The following is a 17,480-nucleotide window of genomic DNA, read 5'->3' as shown; positions in this document are numbered from 1 at the left end:
TTCACCGTCGCTCACTTGATGAACTCACTCATGCGAGGGGCCCACACTCCTCTCTTCCCCATCGTGAGCAGTCGAAGAACAATCGCCGACCTCCTTGCGCGTCCCTTGGGCCCTCCGCAAACTGCGAGAACTATGACGTCGTCTGTCGTCCCCCTCTGCAAGCCGCCAACACTGCCTACTCACGCACGCTCACTCGTCCCTTGGTAGTCGTTGTCTGTCGAGACGTCGACGAGAATGTTTGGTTCTATTCCACACCAAGGAACAACGACGACCGACATGGTAGGATTCTCGATAACTTCATAATCAAGGAAAACCTAAAAAATCTAAGGTAATCACTTCGGGTTGCATGCCTCGTTTGTTGACGTTTTGTTGAGGTGTCGGGCATGCGTTATTACTCAAGAATCACTCAACACCTAAATCAAACAACATTTTTTTGTTGATAATCTTAGACAGATAACAAGGTTATTAACGATAACTTTGAATCAAACACCCCTTAAAAGTAGACGAGAGTCTTCGTCTTCCTTCTTCTTAGAAGTAAAAAAATAACAAATATCAAAAGGGTGTTTCTTTTTTACCGAATTGTTAAAAGGACGCTCCACTTAGATTTTTTATTAAAATGATATCTCATCCCTATGTATAATTACCCAATTACCCTTCATTATATGATTTGAGTTAGTATAATTGTGAATGTTAGATAAAATTTGAGAGAGATCGTAACTTTTATCTCAGATTGAATCATGAGACGCATAATATATCAAATTAAAACTCGTTTAAAGATCTACATTTGTTATTAGGTATAACCCATAATAGGACTCAATCTTAATCCAAAAATACCATTTAAAGGCTTTTCAGATATTCTAAAGAATTTTAATCCTCTTTATTTAAGATTATTTTTCATCAGTTATCGTTTCATAATTACTAAATGCGCTCGATTGATTTAGGATTATATGTAAGATAATAATGAGAATAATATTAAAGATAATTTTAAGTGGGATAAAAATAATATTGGAAGATAATTGTATCATGGGTGGAATATTTTTTTTGATAAAAAAAATTAAAGGGGACGCCTTTTTTTTTATGACTTGAAGAAAATGACTACTTCTTTATTTTTGTCCTAAAAAATATTTTTATGAAAAGTCTTGACCACTTTCATTTGTTATAATTATTATTCAATTTTTCCTTTAAAAGTTTGTGTTTATATGTTGGAATTGAGTTACAGTTATATTTCTGTGGGACCGTGTTACAATCGATCACTCCAATAGCATTGTTAATAACTTCAATGTTGGCAACCGCTATATTGTAATGTGATGGTAAAGATGATGTCCCCGGGGCAATGGTGCATCACTCAATTGAATAGCGATTGGGGAATGCAATCAAAAGGATATTGGACATCTGGATGGACTCAATTCCTGGGGGTGGTCGGTCCGGTCCCACGGAAGTTTCCCACCGATCATCAGGGTAAATCGGGAAGTGCATACGACGGCCAATCCAGATGCCCAACATCCTTTGATTGCGTTCCCCATTTAGAAAAAAATTCTTGTAAATACGCCGTAGTTGGGGATTGAACCGCGAGTCCCTGGGTCACAATCCGAATGTCCTACCATTGCACCATTGTCTCGGGGACTTTATCAGGAATAGGTGGTAAAGATTCAAATCTTATCCAGGACATATTACACTTGAGTTGTCCATTAAGATCGATCTATTTGTATTTTTTTGACTTACCTTGATGGTCAATAAAAAATTTTCATGAGACTGAGCTAGTCTCCTTCAAGATTAGTCAACATGAATATTAGCAAGATTAGGGTATTTTGAGGATTTTAAAAGTTTAGTGGATGTTTAGCAGGTAGAAATATTTTGAAGGGCTTTTTTAGAAGTGTTTGAATGAGAAAGGAACCAAGGATCAAGCGGTTATATATATGAATGCAGTGAGAGACAGAGAGTTGAAGAGGTAACGAGAGCAAAATCACGAAAGATTGGATTTTTGAAACGATTGAGAAAAATTGGATCTTTTGATCTTCTCTGTGGACCTCGGCAAGCTCGTCCATGGCGGCTTCTGGTTGAACTGAGCGATGGTTGTGCTGTTTTTGGCATGGTAGGGAGTGATTTGTCTGCGGGAAGAAGAAAAAGGTTGGAGTTTGATGTGTTTTGATTTGGAAAGATGAGATTTTGGAGATCGGAGAGGCGATGAGGGCGGGGCTGAGCACGATCCAACAGACGCTGACGCCGGAGGCGGTGGCCGTGCTGACGCAGTCGATCGGGGAGGCGGCTCGGCGGAGTCACGGGCAGGCGACGCCGCTGCACGTGGTGGCGATGCTGCTGGAGGCGCCTGGCGGGCTCCTCCGCCAGGCCTGCGCTCGCTCGCACAACTCGCAGTCCTCCTCATCCCACCCCCTCCGCTGCCGTGCCCTCGAGCTCTGCTTCTCTGTCGCCCTTGACCGCCTCCCCGCCGCGGCGGCGGCGGCGGAGCCTACCATCTCCAATGCACTCATGGCGGCCCTCAAACGCGCGCAGGCCAACCAGCGCCGCGGGTTCCCCGAGCAGCACCAGCCGCCGCTCCACGCCGTCAAGGTCGACCTGGAGCAGCTCGTAATGTCCATCCTCGACGACCCTTCCGTCAGCCGCGTCATGCGCGAGGCCAGCTTCTCCTCCACCGCCGTCAAGGCCGCCATCGAACAATCCCTTCCATCCTCTTCTTCCTCCTCATCCGCCGCCGCCTCCCGCAAGGTCTACCTCAACCCCCGCCTTCACTACCCCCACAGCAGCGGCGGCGGCTCCGGCGCCGCCTATCGGCCGAGAGAAGACGAAGTGAAGCGCGTCCTAGACATCCTCTCAAGACCCACAAAGCGAAACCCCATCCTCGTCGGCGATCACGACCTCGACGCCACCCTGCAACAAGTGCTGCAGAGGATTCGCTCCCTCGACGCCCCGTCGCCGCTGCGCAACGCGCAAATTCTCCCCTTTGCAAAGGAAATCGCCTCCGCCGCCGATCACTCCCTTCTCCCCGCCAAGATCAGGGAGCTCGGTAGCTCGATCGAGTCCTCCATCAGCAGCGGCGACAGCGCCGTGATTCTTGATCTGGGCGACTTAAAATGGCTCGCAGACAGCCCCAGCGGCGCCGGAAAGCCAGCCATCTCCGAGGCCATCCGGGCTACCGTACAGGAAATGGCGAGGCTCTGGAAGCATTTCCAAGGGAACAGCCGGCTGTGGCTCGTCGGAGCGGCAGCTTCCGCCACGTACCTCCGCTGCCAGGTGTACCACCCGACAATGGAGAACGACTTGGATCTCCAACCCGTCCTGATCGCGTCAAGGTCAACGCTTGATCCTTCATTCTCTTCCGATCAGATTTACCTCGATCGCTTCTATATTTGGTAATCGTGCGTGGCTAGTTGTTCATGCCATAAACAAACTTTAGGATCTCTTGGGTTTTCCTTTTGGCAGGTTTGGGGGCACCAATATACACGGTAACAATCTCGAGAGTCTAGTGGCATCGAAAACTTTAGTAGGAATAGGTGCCACCGGAGTTCTTCCAAGCCGACCACCGGCGATGATCACCGATCTATCATCTCGAAGAACAACTCTCTGCCCCGCTTGCTCGGGGAGTTATGAGCTTGAATTGTCCAAACTTGCGGCTGAGGAGTTCAAGAAGGACTCCGCGAAACCGGGGGGCAGCCAAGGATTGCCTCAGTGGTTGCGAATTGCCAAAGCTAAGGCTCCTCTTCAGGTATCGGTTCTTGTAATTTGCGACAATGTGTAGTGAGCAACATGGTATCGTAACGATGAGCATTGTGTTCTTTGTGTAGAATGAGGAGGAAGGACTAATTCGGAAGCAAAGAAGTGAAGAGCTTCGAAGTAGATGGAGTGAAACTTGTTCCCGACTTCACCGCGAATATCGTCCATTGTCCATCGGCTCCGCGATACGATTGTCTCCGACTTTGTCCAACTCCAAGCCCTTGAGTGCTTTGAGTCCACATCGACTGCCTGAACTGAATTTAACCTTATCGCAAAGCGGGGATGTTATCGTAGCAAAGCAGCCTACTAACCATCCAGACATGTTCAAGAGGCTATTTAGAGGGCTCACTGAGAAAGTCAGTTGGCAACAGGAAGCAGCTTCAGCTGTTGCTGATGTTGTGGTGCAATGCAAGTCGGGGAATCGAAAGAGGCGCGGCGGGGCTACTAAAGGAGATACATGGCTTCTTCTGGTCGGGCCAGACGAAGTCGGTAAGAAGAAGATGGCTAGTGCTCTATCTGAGCTCATGTTTGGGTCTGGTCCTATGGTTGTGAACTTTGGTCATGCATCATGCACCCTTGGGGATGACAATGAGTTGAATTTAAGTCTCCGTGGAAGGACATCCATGGATCGAATCGTGGAAGAAGTTGGCCGAAACCCTTTTTCGATGATTGTCCTTGAGAACATAGATCAAGCAGACACGCTTGCGCAGGCTAGGATTAAGCAAGCAATCGAGAAGGGGCATCTCGTTGATTCGTATGGTCGGGAGGTCAGTTTTGGGAGTATCGTCTTTGTTCTTACTTCAGATTGGTTACCGGAAGGGCTACAAAGCTCATATCGTTCCCTGATCGAGTATGAGAAAACCATACTCGATTCAGCTCGTGGTGGATTTGAATTGGAGCTTACAACCGGGAACGAGCCCGGGAAACGACATTCGAATTGGATTTGTGACAATGATAGACCAATTAAGCTTAGGAAGGAGTGCTCCGTAAGCGCTAGTCTTTCCCTCAACCTTAACCGATCAGTCGGTGAGCATGAGTTTGACAAGGGCAGGCTCACGGTTAGCCACTCAACATCCTCCTTGGCTTCAGACCTCACCCAACTAGTCGATGGTGTCGTGATGTTCAAGCCAGTCCACTTTGCTCAGCTACAACGGGACGTTGTCGAGTCCGTGTCAGTGAAATTCGCGACCACGATGGGCAAGGGGATCACAATTAGGATCGACGATGAAGCTCTGGACAAAATCACCGGCGGTCTATGGGTCAGCGGCACGACATTGGATGAGTGGGCTGAAAGGGTGTTGGTGCCCAGCCTGAAGCAACTAAGGGACAATTTGAAGCATGAACATGGACTCAGACTCATTCGACTCTCCGCGATTAAGAGAGACCTAACAAGAAGCAACGAGAAGGAGTGGTTACCGACGAACGTGGCTATTGCTATCGACCGCGGCCACGATAGCTGAAGGATCCTAGAAACTTGAATCAAAATTTTTCGAGAAGTTAGAGTGTATATGCCAATAGAAACTTAAACTGCTGATAGGTTTAGATTCATTTTATGCTAAGAATACTTGTAATGATGTTGTTGCCGATTAGTCTTAATTTGATGTTCGATTTGATACGAGTTCATTTAATGAGTTCGTTCAAGTTCGCTCGACTTGTTCACACCGCACCGCAACCAGTTTGTTTGTTTCTGATATCTGTATCAACTACTGGTTGTATTGCTGGTGATGGCCCAACCACCTCTTGATATCTTTCTTTCTGCATAATAAATAATTATTAGAAAAATAGAAATTTTGTGAAAGAAAAAAAGAGGATATTCATAAATTATCCTAATAAACAAATGACACATTATAATAAAATTATTAGATAATTTAATTATGTAAATACAATTAATATGACACCATAAAAATTAACAGCTTGATTGGTGATTGGACGGAAACCAGATTAGTGGTTTATATAAATAGCTCCAATATCTTGGAGGTTAGGCACAATTTATTATCGATCATAATTAATAAGACCTATATAAATATTTTCTTTTGTAATTGAATTTAGACAATTGAAAGAGACATCCGAAAAAATCGAACTCTTCCACCATTCTTATCCGTGGAAATGGAAATGGAATGGTCTGACTCTCGATATCTTGAATCGGGCTTTTGATAACGACTTCGAGGATGAACCAATTCAACGCTAGCTACTTTGGATCCCATCCACTACCAAATAGATAAGCTAAACAGCTCAGGCCTCCAACCCTACACTTAAGTAAAAAGGTAGAATTTGTTACCTCAACGGTATACATAGTCAGTTCTCACGATCATTTGTGAAGAGGTAAATCGAGAAGTTGTAGTTGATCATGACGGAGGAGGACATTGCCTCGGTTTCGTCAAGATTCGACCTTTGTCTACTTCAGCAACTCTGCTCTGTCATAATTAACTCGACTATGTCCCGGAGGCTCAGAGCTCCAATTATACATTGCATGCGTCATGACATTCAAATGATACTTTGCACATCACTCCGTGCGTGTTTGTGTGCGTACAAACTGAATACAGTTCTGGACGTCCCTGCGTACTCAGTAGCACATGTAGAAGAGCGTGCATCGTAACTATATAGGATAATGATATTGCATGTATCGATCCATCCATGACTAAGTACAGGGGCGGATCTAGGATTTCATATTTGGGGGGTTATATAATGAAAATGATATACTCATTTGAACAAAAGAATTGCCCAAAGATACATATCAAGGACCTAAGTACAAACTTACATATTCGGCTGAAACTCACCCGATTTACTTCTTCTCTTCGACTCTTCCGGTCTGCCCTTCACGCCACTGCCGCTGCCGATTGACCCTGTTACCGGCACTGCCCAATCCACCCTTCACTCACCGGCGTCCTCAGCCACCTTGCAGATCGCCGGCAATCCAAGCTAAAGTTGTTGCCGCCGCGCCCGACGAAGACACGAAGAAGACAGAGGCGCGATCGGGACCCAACGAGGGCAGACTCGCGATTTTTAGGTTTCCTTATCGGTTTATCGAGTTGGTTTAGGATCCAATAGATCAACAACCCATTAACCCTAAAACCTATTAACCAGTAACCCTAAGGGTTTAATCTAAACACATTAAAGGTTCAACTTGGACTGGGGGCCATGGCCCCCCCGGGCCCCTTAATACATCCGCCCCTGACTAAGTGGGAGGAGTATCTGAATCACTTTCGAACGTCTCGACTCGTTCCGATGCACACTCAATTACGGACGCTGCTTGTACGAATGCTGCAACATATTAGATTATTATAGACGTATTCAAAACATTATTAAATAATTATAATCAATATTATTTAAATATTAATTAAAATTATTTTAATATTTTAATTTAAAAATAATCAAAATTACTATAATTAAAATAAGTTATAAAGTATAAATTGTTTCAAAAAATTTTGAAAGAATTTTGCTAGATACTATTTGAATATTATTTTAAAAAATAAAAAAATCTTTTTTTTAATATATTTCCTATCTCATTAAAAATCTATCTAGGACACCTCATTAAAATAATTTTTTCGAGGACACCTCATTAAAATAATTTTTAAAAAATAATTTAGATATTTAATTTTTCAAATCTATTAATCTCGAACATGATCGAATCGGTCCTATAAAAATTTTATCATATCAGATCATAACGTATGATTTTAAATCATCACAAGTGCAAATGACTCATCACTTTATAATTCCATTAATTCTAGAGTTGTCTTACAATATATATCAATTATCCAGCTCCATTACACTAGTGGTATTATTATCATAATATTAAAATATATTTATCTTTATTATTTTAATGAATTAGTACAAGAATACAAGGAGAAGTATATTATTATGATTCTATTCTTCTCAAATATTGAAAGAAATAAAGCCTAAAGGAAAAGAAAAGAAGATATCATATGTTACAGAGATGTGTCGTTCGATACCCAAAATAAACCGGTTTTTTATATTGGTTATCGTAACGTTTATTAAGCAAACAGCACGAACGCGTTACAAGGCGCGAGATCTGCGAACGCCGGCGGTCCCTTGACCACTTCCCACTCCACGCTCTCCTCCGCCGCGCCGGCGGTGGCCACGTCTGCTAACGTCCCCACGCCGACGTGCAGGCCGCTCCCCACCACGTAGATCGTCCTCCTCCCCCCTTCGCGTCCCGCGTCGGGCCGCCCCGATCACCGCGTACGGCCGCCTCACGTCGCCGGGGACTCCCCCACCCGATACCGGTCGCCACCGGTCGGCCCCCTCGTCGTACGCCTTCACCCGCCCGTCGCCACACTCGGAGACGACGTAGAGCCGGCCGCCGGCGACGGCGCTCGACCCCGTCCAACCCTCCCGCATCCCCACCCGCATCTCCTCCCACGCGTCCCGATCCGCGTCATAGACGCCGCCCCGCGGCGAGGAGTCGAACGGCCAGGTCCAGCCCTCGGTGAGGTACATCCGCCGGCCCACCACCGCGGCGTCGTACCGCGCCATCCCGCGCCGCATCCCGGCGGCCGGGACCCACCTATCTGCCGCGGGATCGTAGCACTCCACCGCCGAGATCCCGCCGTCGCCGCCCCCCACCGCGAAGATCCGGCCCCCGATCGCGCCAGCGGAGAAGAAGCACCGCGGGGTGGGCATCGGTGCGGCGGCGCACCAGGAGTTCGTAGCGGCGCGGTAGGCGAGCGTGGTCTGCAGCGGGAACTGAGTATCCGACCGCATCCCTCCGAGGACGTAGAGCTCGCCGCGGCAAGGAAGGGCGGCGCAGGCGAAGGCCGGGGGGCAGAGCGGGCCGTCTCCCCCGCCGGAAGTGGCATCGGCGGGAGCACAAACCAGCGGCGGGTGCGCGGGTCGAGGGCTTGCCACTGCAGGCGGAGGGTGGCCCGATCGAAGGCGAAGACGAACAAGTACGGAAGCGACCGCTCGGCGGCTGCCTCCGCCTTGCTGCGGAGGAAGGTAGGGCTCGAGAGGGCGCGATTCCAGGCGTAGGAGACGGACCGGGCGAGCGGTTGGTAGGGGAAGGGCAAGTGGAGGAGGCACTGCTCTGCCACCTCATCGGGCAATCCTGGGATCAACTGGTCCCCTTCCGCCTCCACCAACCGTCGCCGCGGCACACTCTCCTCCTCTTCCTCCTCCCCCTCCACCGCCGTCGCCGCTGCCATCTCCACCGGCTCCGAGCGGGGAGGCATCGTCCCCAATTCGATCGAAATGGTAAGCGCTCTTCGATCCTAGTTAAAAATTTGATCTTTTTCTGCTCCTTTTCCTCAAGCAAATAGCAATACGCGTCTATATATAGAAGGATCCTTCGGATTAGGTTTAGGGAAATAGTGTATTTATATATAGCAATCAATCATGTGATGGGCTTCCAAAGAGAGACAAGAAAAAGCCAGAGAGGAGTGGTGGTGGTGCTGGTGGTGGTGCTTCTGGGTGGTGGTGGTGGTGGGGCCGCCGTCGTGGCGTGCACCGCCGGACCTACCGACTGCCAAAATTAGGGCCAAAGATCAAACTTTTGCATTTTGCTCCTATTTGTGAATGTGTATCATTTCACCCCTCAGACTTTTGATAATGGCTGTCTCAGTCTCACACAGCTGAGATTGTGTTTGAAAAATGATCATCGTTTCATTCTTGGAATTTTGGAGGAGAGAACGGTAAAGTTGACGGCCCATTAAAGATTGTGGGCCTTTGTGGCTCATCGATGTGATGGTGAACAGCAGTGCCCAACAGTTGTTCGACAAAATTTCCCCAAGGAGGCAGTGGATCATCAGCCTAGCTCTTCTTCTTCCCAAAGATGCCCGACAGGTGTTCGGGGAAATGACTGAAAGAGCATATGATGATAGGATCTCATCCGAGATTCGAGTTCCATCATTTGCCGGATGGATACCGGAGAATTGTGTAGTCCACAGTGCTATCATGGGGACAACAATGGACTGGTGACGACGACAGTAGAGTGTTCAATTAGTAGTCTTATCTTTAGTTCCTAGATCCCTGGGTTTCTTGAGCAGAATGATTCATGCTGGTGGAATAATTTGGTCAGGAAAGAAAAAATTCAGTGGGTTCCGGGGTAAAGGTCAAGGCATGAGTTGATAAGTTGCCATGATTTTGAGCAAGTGGATGGGTTCCACTAAACCTAATTCCCGCTTTACGGGTCGGTTTGGCTCAGGATTATTGAGTTCTGGTTGAATATGAGGCTTACTCGAACTCGCAAGTTGTTGAGGGCAAATCAAGTGGTGTACATGACACTAGTAAGGTTGAGTTGAAAGCTATGAGAATTTGAGATTTAGAATGCCTCTGCCTTTTGTGAGCATGAAGTGCTCTGGTATTAGTCGGGTGCTTTGTTTGATTTGATCTTGCCATGTTGATTATCGTCTGGATGATCGAGTGTTGTTTTGCCACTATGTGATGGTGCCAGATTGCTCAAACTTTTTATCACGACAACTTAACCAACTAGATGCCCCTTGTCATGACCTTAAACTCAGGCCATTGGATGACCGAAACACTCTACCCTACTTTATAGTATTACATACTCGTGATTCTCCATATCTCAAAATCAAGATCTTAGCAATAACTTAGCAAGCTAACACCTTCTTCACGAACAATAATTTGATAGACAATGAACTAGTTCATCGATCCATCGAATTCAGACAGCTGGGCATTTGTTGTTTGAGCACACCTGGTGGTTGACATGTTTCTTTAAGGAGGGCAGACAGGGAGAATGAACTTGTAGAATTGAATGAATGGTTCGAATCTTTTAATCCGATATTGTTTCTGAATAGAACACATGATTACACCATTTTTAACAGGTAGAGAGAGGCCAACAACAAGTCTGTTGAGGGAACATGAGATGACAAGGCTTTGGGATCTTGCCTTCAAATCTGCAGCCATTCCTGTGGAGACTGATGAGATCTGCTGGCAAACACAAGGTCAGTTGGTAAAAAAACCCATCAGATTTTGTTTCATTGCATATAATTTATATAGTTTCTTTCTTCCATTAAACATATATAAAAGTTGCTGTGATAGGGTATCATTGTTTGTTTAATGGTGCTTTACTGTAGATTCTCTTATTTTACTATCAAAATTATTTTGAAAAGAAAAACTCTTAAATATTTCATTAGTAGGTGAATAATTTAGAAGATAGGTATTCTGTTTGGGAGGTTTTTAGCATCAGTTAATCGTCTTCCATGCTTGTTTCAGGGCTTTAAAATATAGTTCCATGAAATTAATGATTGCTCATTGTTTAGTAGTTTGAAATATTCCACTCTGTGTTTTTTTTTATTATAGAAGATTATATATTATTTATTTTGATTAAGAGTAGCCATGTATATATATTGTGATTGAAGTTTGTAGATAACTCAAAATAATAACACTTTAAATTTTATACTTAGCCTTAATTTTATCTTTTTTATTTCTTTTACACTTTATAAATGAGGCAACATCAACATTTTTTAGGGGACACTACTTTACAAGATACCCTAATTTATGTAGATTGTGAAGGCTTTTGAGGAATAGAAACTTCCATGAAAGTTGTCAAAATTGTATTCTACTTACACTCATCGTCCCACATAATCATGAACTATGAACCCTAGAATTTGCTTGAACCCTACATTAGGATGAAACTCAAGCATTTTTTAAGCATTTTAACAACCAAAAGCAAGCCTAACTATGCAATCAATTATGATAGGTTCATTATTTTATTGCCTTGTGTTATTTGTTTTTATTTGCTTGATAAATATGAAGTATTCTTTATTTTTAGTCCATAGTGAACAACAAAAATAACCATAAATTTTGCCTCAATTAAAGGACTTAATGAATCCTATTAGAGGACAAATCTTTCACTAAATCATTGACCTAATCCAAAGGATTATTATTATTATTATTTCCATTGTTTATGCTTCAATTGTCTTTTAACATTTATTTTTGTGTTAGTTTAATTTTCTAATTTACTATTGTTGTTTTCTAATCAAGTTGTTTTTTTGGGACTAACTAAACTTTTCATAATAATTTGCAATATTTGATTTTATTCTTTATTAAATGATATTAGGATTATAATTGATCTATATAATTTGAAAAAAAAATCTCTATAAAAACCTAAAATTAAATTGAATATCGACTTTAAGACTTTTTTTTTAAAAAGGCGTTCACAAATCTCTCATAAAATTAGCATTATAGATATTCAAGCAAGGTGGAATCCACCACCTCAGCGATCCCACGGTCTCAAATAAATCGAGAAGCTGCAGTTGGTCACAACGGAGGAGGACATTGCCTCGGCTTCGTCGAGATTCGATTACTTCAGCAAATCTACTCCGTCGTAACCAACTAACTGTGCTCCGGGAGTAGCATTATAGATATTCAAATTTCTAAACAATGGTGAAAAATCCTTCTAATTCAACTCAGTTATCGCCGATTAAACAATTATCGATAGGATTCTCCTAATTAATAACTTAGGTTTAGTTAAGCTTATTTGTAACTGGGCCCTTTCAAATTGGGTTGGGCCCGACATCAGAGGCCACCAATTAAATTAGGCAGGCTGGCTCATGCCAGGTTCGAATTAGTCTGCGGGTTGAAATTTTTTTTTTAATTTAAAATTAAAATAGAAAAGTCAATAGGTTCACCTAATCCGCAATTCATGGGTTGAGTTGGTATCATCTAAATTTTATAATTCACCTTCGGTTGGATTGGGTTGGAAATTTCTCAGCCAACCAGATGATGATTTTTGGTGGGCCGACCCATCCAACTGCAAGTTGGTCCGTCTGATAGCTCTAAATATTAGCGTTATAGAAATTCAAAGTTAAAAATTCTTCGAATTCAATTCATTTATCGCTAGATCAAGCAATTATTGATAGGATTCTCCTAATTAATAACTTAGGTTTAGTTAAGCTTATTTCTAACTGGGCCCTTTCAAATTGGGCTGGGCCCAACATCAGAGCCACCAATCAAGTTGTCCAATAGCTACAGTTGTGCAGTCTAAATTAATTTAATATATTTTTTAGTTTGTAATTTAGTTATTTTTATTTTGAATAAATCTTTTATTCATGGATTTTTTATTCTTTTTAAAAACACTTTTGCAATAATATTCTTATAGCGTCTTGGATTAAATATATCACAAAACTTTGACATTTGATTATAGAATCTTTTAAGAATTTAATTAGCAAGTTTACTAATTAATACTTAAAATTATGAAATGAGATGATAAGTAGCTTAAGAAATATTAGATTAGATGCAAGGAACTCAAATAGAGGTACAACGATGTGTATATGAGCATCGATATAGAGAGCTACAACAAAGGAGAGATATATGTAGACCTATAATTGTTATGATATAGTCTATCACACCTAGTGGGATAAAATTTGATGGTTGTTGTTATAATTGCAAGATAGAACTAGCATTTGTTTACACCACACATTGAGGTGAGTGAAAGGATGATAGCACTTGAGGCATAGTTGAGTTGGTTACGATGGAGCAGAATCAAATTGTTGAAGTGGATAAGGGTCGAATATCGACGAAGCCGAGGCAATGCTCTCCTTTGTCGTAGCCAACTGCAATTTCTTGATTTACTTCTTTAAGTTTGATTACATATAGATGGTCGTGAGGCCGACTATGTGGAGTCGTTGGGGTGACGAATTTCACCTTTTGCTGAAGAGTGAAATGATGATATATGAAGAAACTTGAAGAGCTTTGTGAATTAGAGGAACCGAGGACCTAACATGGATGGTAGCCCGGGGCGCCTTGAGGTGGACTTATGAGGAGTGAAGGATGACATAGTGCATTTGAAAGAGCGAAGGTCTATGTACTCAAGGGCAACGATGAGAATCGCTCAAGGTTGAAGACTCGAAAGCAATATGAGCTATGAGAAGTTACGAGAGAATCTAATTTTGAGGTTCGTAAACCTTTAGGTAACATCATTAGGATTTAAACTGCCTAGTAGGTTGTAGAAGGTCTTCAACCAAGGGATAATAGGTTTATGATGATGCCAATCAATATCTCCAAGCAAATTCAATCGATTGAGGGCGAAACTCAGCTAATTAGAGTTTGAATAACAAATATTTATATTTGAGCTACAATCAACTAAAATTGTATCTAGTTAATGGATGGAATTTTCAATCAACTACCCCAATTAGAATTCAAGGCATTTTACATAAAGTCATTGAAGCATGTTTGATACAAACATTGAATGTTGTTTGGCTTTTTAAAGGTCCACAAAAGCAAATGTGATCTTAATAACTCTCCAAGGGCTTTAATTCCTCTACAAGTTCGTAACAATTCTTCGCTTCAAAGTGAACCGTCTGAAGATCCCCAAAATTCAATGTGCGTGTAAAGAAACCCTCAACCCCCTACGGTAAGATATGGATAAAAAAGTGTAAAGAACCCCTCCACCAAATTTCACTTTGAACTCGAAAGAAGTAAATCAATTATCGTACTCCTTGAATTAATCAAGAACCGAACTTAGAAAGAAAAAAAAAACATAAGAGAGATAGAGCTATCAAATTCATGAACGCTTTGTTTGAAAGGAGGTGAGAGAGCTTCTGGGACATAATTGAGTTGGTTACGATGAAGTAGAGATGTTGAAGTGGACAAGAGTCGAATTTCGACGAAGTCAAGACAATGCCCTCCTTCGTCCTGGTCAACTGCAACTTTCTGATTTACCTCCTCACATATGATCGTGAGACTTATGTTGGGCTGTTGGGATGATTTCCACCTTTATGCTGAAGAAGGGAGGAGGTGAGGGAAGGGGAAGAAAGGGTAAATAAGGAAAAGGGAACTTTGAATCTTGTTTGGAAAGGAGTGAGGGAAAATGAGGAAAGGGTAGGAAAGTGTAAATTTTAACCTTCCTTACTTATGAAAAAGAAGATTTTCTTACACTCTAATTTGAGGTGTAAGAAAAGGAAAGACAACTTTAAATATTGTTTGTTTCAATTTTATCTTTATTTTAAACTATTAATTCTTAAATAATTTATTTAATCTAAATTTTTTAAATTTCTCTTGTTGAGCGTGATCTTTTCATCTCTTTTTTATATCAGTAAATTTTTATAGAAATATATATAAAAATATTGATTTATTCTTTATCGTACCAAAGTATACAAATTCTATATTTTACATGTTTGTTGTATGTCTATTTATTATTTTAAAATTTTTTTATTTATTTAAGTGTAAATATTAATTTTAGTTGATATGTAGTTTTAGTAAGAAAAATCTTATATTAATTTAATAAAATATACATATTTTTTTCACATGTAAATTTATTTTAAAAAGTAAAAATATTTTTATAATTTTATATATTTAATTTTTATTTCTTTTTCTTTCCTCTCAAATAATATAATACATAATACGTTAATCAATCTTTCTTTTGATCTTTTCAAATAAGAAAAGCATAAATATATTTTTTTCTTTCCCTCCCTTTCTCTTTCGTTGAATCTTTTTCATCCCAATCAAACGGAACGGAAGTAGTTGGAGGCGCCTCTCCCCTCTATCGCATCGCACTGTTGCTTGGCGATCGGTTTCAAATCGCTGTCATGGGCACGTGGCCTTTGATGGCGTGAACGAGACGCCCCACTTCCTCCTCGATGTGGAAAAAAAAAAAGTCATCCCGGACAATAGTACAATGGTAGGATTTCCATTATGATTCAGAAATTCATGATTTATTTTCAATTATGACGTATTTATAAATTTTTTTTTTTAAATAGGAAACGTAATCAAAAGATGTTGGACATCTGGATTGACCGTCGTATACGCTTTCTGATTTATCCTGATGGTCGGTAGAAAATTTCTGTGGGACTGGACCGATCACTCTCAGGGATTGAATCTGATTAGGATTTATTATTTTTTTTAAAAAAAATCCTTTTTTAATTCTCACTGAATTTTACACATATCGCTGTCAACTAGATAAAAGTGGAGCTCCTGCTATTCATAAAACACCCAGATACTTCTTCATTACGGGCGTTTTTTCGCCAATTAATTAATTCATACCGACTTAATTGAAATAAATTAAATCGATCGAAATTTGCCATTAAAATTGAATAAATCAAATTGATATAAAATGGATGATTATTATTATTTTGGCAATCAGATATTTAATTCTTGTGAACTAATTAATTTCGAGATAGAGAATTCGATTCTACACTTTATCTATTAAGTAAATTCAAAAAGTATGGTGACTTCTGATATGACGATCTAATATCATCAGTAAGTCGTCACTAGAGGCTCTTATCACCACATTAAATTGGTTGTTGATTGATATTACATCATCAATCGATTATTATGAGATAGACGGTTGCACTAATCTATTTTCGTATCGTATTTGATTTGTGAAGGTTAGTCAACTGTATTATTTGATTGTTTATTTCGTCAAAACTCATAAATTTAGATTAGCAATCAATTGATGGTAACGTCGATTGTTATTTGAAATTTTATAATCGAGAGAGTCAAATAAATTGAAATAATGTTGATTGAAAAAAATAAATTTCTTAATTAATCGATCAGTTATTTCAGTTTAGTCGAAATGTTATATACCCCCTACTTCCCCTATTCTTAATTATTATCATTTAATTTTTTTTTAATATCAAAACAGCATTCGACATGTTGCTGATTAAAATAATTTAAATTTGATTAAAATTATTTTAATTTAATTAAAATCACATTGATAATAATTTAATCAAAATTACTTTAATATTTTGAATAATTCAATCTAGGTACCAGAATCAAGTCGTATAGGATGATTAAGCTGAAATAATGTTTTAAGGGTCAAAAATAAGTGGCACAATATGATCTAGATATAGCAACTATATATATATATATATGGATAAAAATCAAAAAGATTTTTTTTAATCATTCATGTAGATTTAATTCTATTCATGTACGTTTGTAATTATTATGAAATTATATTTATTATAATATGGATTTGATTTATTTATTTAATATTTATATGATAGTAATTATGAAATCGTAATTATATATATATATGTAGCTTTACGATTTTGTAACTATTAAAATGTATGTAGCTATTATAATGCATTGGATTCAAAATTTAGGGTGAAGATTTAAGAGGAGATAATAATGAGAATAAGCAATTAAGTAATTAAACACAACTAAATAGTAGGATGAATATATTTTTGATAAAAAAATAAAAATGAAAACCCTTGAGATAGATATGGAGACTTTTTTATTTTTGCCTTTTATATTTCTATATAATTGAAAAAATGATAAATCTCAGATAAAAAATTAATTTTATAAAATAGATAGAGATTGTTAATGGCACAATATATGATATATGTTAATTACATTTAATATTTATGTTGTATCAGTTATAAAATCATAATTTTTATAATATATATAGTATTTATGATTTTGTAGCTATTAAAATATATATGACTGTTACAGTTTCTTAGTTATTATAATATATCCGACCGATTTAGAATTTAAATGGAAGATTTAGAAAGATAATAATGAGGATAGTATTGAAAGATATTTAAGTAATTATATACGATTAAATAATAGGACAAATATATTTTTGATAAAAAAATTAAAATGACACGTCCTTTTGATAATATGGAAGAAAGATGATTTTTTTATTTTTACCCATTATATTTTTATATAATTGAAGAAGCGTATAAAATTAGATTAGATTTTGAGAGATAGCTAATGATATATCTTAATGACATTTAATATTTATGATTGTAATAGTTATAAAATTATAATTTTTATAACATATATAATTGTTACGATTTCATAATGATTAAAACATATGTAGTTGTTATAAT

At 39.9% G+C, this 17,480-nt stretch overlaps 1 protein-coding gene and 1 pseudogene across 1 annotated transcript; one reads left to right on the top strand and one right to left on the bottom strand.

The window, feature by feature from the left end:
* Window positions 1-1,956: 1,956 nt before the first annotated feature.
* LOC141816925 (protein SMAX1-like) lies at window positions 1,957-5,344 on the top strand. The gene is made up of 3 exons (XM_074704648.1): window positions 1,957-3,308; window positions 3,439-3,721; window positions 3,801-5,344. The coding sequence occupies exons 1-3, from the start codon at window positions 2,185-2,187 to the stop codon at window positions 5,187-5,189; spliced, it is 2,796 nt and encodes a 931-aa protein (XP_074560749.1). The 5' UTR covers window positions 1,957-2,184; the 3' UTR covers window positions 5,190-5,344.
* A 2,282-nt stretch (window positions 5,345-7,626) lies between these two features.
* LOC141816887 (F-box protein AFR-like) lies at window positions 7,627-9,056 on the bottom strand (annotated as a pseudogene).
* Window positions 9,057-17,480: the final 8,424 nt, after the last annotated feature.

Source organism: Curcuma longa, unplaced genomic scaffold (genome assembly GCF_044706935.1).
Source record: "Curcuma longa cultivar G26 ecotype Majalengka, Jawa Barat unplaced genomic scaffold, ITB_CL_G26_1.1 contig_18626, whole genome shotgun sequence".
In the NCBI taxonomy this organism is placed as follows: Eukaryota; Viridiplantae; Streptophyta; class Magnoliopsida; order Zingiberales; family Zingiberaceae; genus Curcuma; species Curcuma longa.
This window is presented reverse-complemented; position numbering and strand designations above follow the sequence as displayed.